At 30.5% G+C, this 3642-nt stretch overlaps 1 protein-coding gene across 1 annotated transcript; it reads right to left on the minus strand.

Moving 5' to 3' along the window:
• Positions 1 to 2156: 2156 nt before the first annotated feature.
• On the minus strand, positions 2157 to 3302 carry LOC103311999. Its single transcript, XM_008191952.1, has one exon. It carries the CDS (start codon positions 3300 to 3302, stop codon positions 2157 to 2159), a length of 1146 nt encoding a protein of 381 aa, XP_008190174.1.
• Positions 3303 to 3642: the final 340 nt, after the last annotated feature.

The following is a 3642-nucleotide window of genomic DNA, read 5'->3' on the forward strand; positions in this document are numbered from 1 at the left end:
TAACTGAATTATAGTATTTAGTAATAAACTTTATTTATAGAATACGTCATGGTAAATCGACGATCGAAATGAAGTCGTTTCGGGGGAAAAATCAGTACTAAGAATAAACAGAAATAAAAACCAATAATTATGTTAGGTAATATATACCAAACAAGTATTTGGTACTATAGTCCCGGACAGTAGTAGGTACATACGTAAATAAATTTCATACGATCAGCGATCAACCACTGCGTAGATAACGCGAGTGAGTAATGTAGACATCGCACGCATTTAAAGCGGCTCTTTTCAGGTTAGGTCATATCCACTCATATCATATAGGAGCATATAAATTATGATAAACTTATAATATTAATACTTTATTTCCACAGATAACTTCCACGATCCGCCGCTGCGTGATAAGCGCACTCATTTAAAACGGCCCTTTTTAGGGTTCATATAATTATATCATATTAAATGAATATATAATTATTATATATTTAAAAAATATAATATAAGAAATTAAAATATACAATATATTTATTAAATACAACAACAATTACAGTTGTTTAATATATTTAATAAAATAAATAATATGTATTTGGTGGGCAATTATAATTTATTTTTTGAATAAATTTACGTTATTTGTAGAGCCGCCCTACTTTTTGAATGAAAAAGGAAGTAACGTATTAGTCATAAAAATAATTACACGTAACGTGAATGTAATTTAAATAAAAATATTTAATGTAGGTAACGACTAAAGAATATCGTATTTTATTACGTTTTAATAATAATAATAATTAAATAAAAATCAAAAAAATCAAAAAACCTACTACCGGATGTTATAATATGGTGTAAAATGCACGAATAATTTACAATTTTAAAATACTCATAGCTCGCTTAAAAATTAAAATATAATAAAAAGCCTATGAGGTTGTATAGATAATAATCTTACCTTTAGATTTTATAAGAGGTTAATTCACTCTTAGTTTAACGCCGTGTCCTACGTGAATCTGGCGAGTGCGTCCGATGCGAATTCGTATGCATAGTACGCATCGGACGTTTTTCGAACGCCGCGCTTGTGGAAAAGTGAGTCCGAGTAGTCCGACATCGCAGTGCACGACGATACATACTTGAGTAAAATACGCGTGGATAATTTTAAAAAGTACATTTAATATTTGCATTGATAATTACTATGAATTTAAGTCTACAAAAAAAAAATATGTTACTAAGTGAAAGTACTGTACTTAAATACTTATTGTACAAAAAGTATAAAAAAAATAAAAGATCAATGGCAAACACATTTATTTACAATGATCGACTTAAGTTTGGTGAATTTTATCATTTGTACCCTCAATTACGAAGTGACAATGCTTTGTTTAGAGCATATACAAGAATTACATCAGAAACGTTTGATTATATTTTAGAAATAATTACACCTGAATTTGATCTTCAAACAACGAATTTTCAAGAACCTATTTCAATAGAATAAAGATTCATAGGCGTGCGCACGGGTTGGGCCAGGTGGGCCGTGGCCCTCCCTGCGAGCTGTAACATACTTATTATACAGATAGCAACTTGGATCATATACATAGTTGTATTGCCTTATTCTGTGGTATAAGTATTCTGATTTTTGACTATTTTATGTCAACAAAATTCTCTTGAATCTATAAAATATGCAAACAACAAATGGTTCTATTTAATCGAGCGTATTGTAAATCGTGGGCATATATTATCACAACCTATCAATTTGGACTTAAGGAAAATAATATGCAAATGCATATAAATCCTAGCCCTACTTATGAACAAATATATATATATATTATACCTTAAAATTTAAACAGTAGGTGATGACCAGTGAGTAAATCAATGTAATTTTATAGATAACAGTGTTTAAAATAACTTATTTCAAGTACCCAATCCAGTGGCGAGGCGAGCTATTTTAACACAAGGAGCAAAGATTTTAGTCTAGGTACCCACCCACCCAGACCCAGTACCCACCCAATATTTTATCAAACATACAAAAAATATGTGTACAAATCATATAAAATAAAAACAACATTTAACACTTTAACGTACACTATGTTTATTATTTACACAACATTCATTTAAATAACATTATTTTTTTCAAAACATTTGAAGTGAATGCATATTTATTTATAGCCTCTTCCAGATCTATATCAATTGTCGCTCTCACATGAAAGTAAAAGTAAGCTTTCCAAACGATTTTGCTGCATAGTGGAGCGTAAACGAGTTTTGATGAGCTTAAGCTTTGAGAATGATCGTTCACTTGAAACAGATGTGGCCGGAATAGTACATAAATACTTGTAAGCAACAAACAAATTAGGGAATGCTGCACATAACCCATATGAGCTAATTAGTTTTAAAATTTGTATTGATGTAAGATTTTTTTCAGCAATTTTTGTTAATGTATTACTATTAGTACTACTATCAGAATCACATGCATCAGTATTTTCTTCAGTAATACTTATTTCATTTTCAGAATTAGATAATGATGTAAGATTCAAATTGGATTGCGGACTTTTAAAACTTGAAGCAAATATTAAATATTCATTTTTCAATTCTTCAAGTTGTAAATTTGGAATCCATTGGACCAGTGTTTCAAATAAATCATTGGGAATAGGTTCTCCATTACTTGTAGCCATAAGACGATCATAGGAAAGAATCGAAAAGTCTTTTAATATATTTCGAGCTCCGTCAAATCTCATTAAGATAGAATTTGTAATTTGATCTAAAATAACAAAATAAACTTCTGTTCTGAATTTATCTAATGGATTTACAATTAAATGTTCTGTTGGTGCTTCACCGGCCATTATTTTTCTACGTCGGACATGTACTTCTGGCAAACAGCTTTCAGTAAGAAAATTGTCACTTGCAAATGTTTTGGCTTCATCCAATACATTTTCTGCCTCATGATTTGTCCTTAACTTTTTAATTTGCTTACTTACATTATCTACCCTAGTTAAAGCCTGGATAAAATCAATTGCTGGCGATTGTAGGTAGACTGATAATGGAGTGGTATAACAAAATATTTTTTCCATTAACTTTAAATTTAGGACAAACGTAAATGAAGATATGATGATATGTAAGTTTTTAGCTGTTGAAGAGCAATCTCGATCTGGTGAATTGGTTAATTCTTCTAAAGTCATCAATAGTGCTTCATACTTATCATGAATAATTGAAATTGCTCGATCGTGGGAAGTCCATCGAGTTGTAGAAAAATGTTTAATGCGACAGACTCTTTGATCAGGATAAACTTTTATTTGTTGTTCTTTAAATATAGCAGTACGTTTCCTTGCTCTCATAAAACTTATTACTGATTACAATTCACCAAAGAAGTTTCTCATACTTGTGCTTTTATCACATATATCAACAATTACAAGATTTAGTATGTGAGAAAAGCACCAAATATATATGGCTTGAGGATTTTTGTCCTGTATGTATGAACGCACTCCAGAATATTGACCTTGCATACAGGCAGCTCCATCATATGACTGAGCATATAAATTATTTTCCAAATCCAATTCGTAAAGATTACAAATCTCGCAAAATAAATCAAACAAACTTTTTCCAGATGCATCACTTGCTACTTTAACTGCGATAAAGCGTTCTTCAGGCTGATGATCATCATTAACAAAACGCAAT

The sequence above is a fragment of the Acyrthosiphon pisum genome, chromosome X, assembly GCF_005508785.2.
Source record: "Acyrthosiphon pisum isolate AL4f chromosome X, pea_aphid_22Mar2018_4r6ur, whole genome shotgun sequence".
NCBI classification, from domain to species: Eukaryota; Metazoa; Arthropoda; class Insecta; order Hemiptera; family Aphididae; genus Acyrthosiphon; species Acyrthosiphon pisum.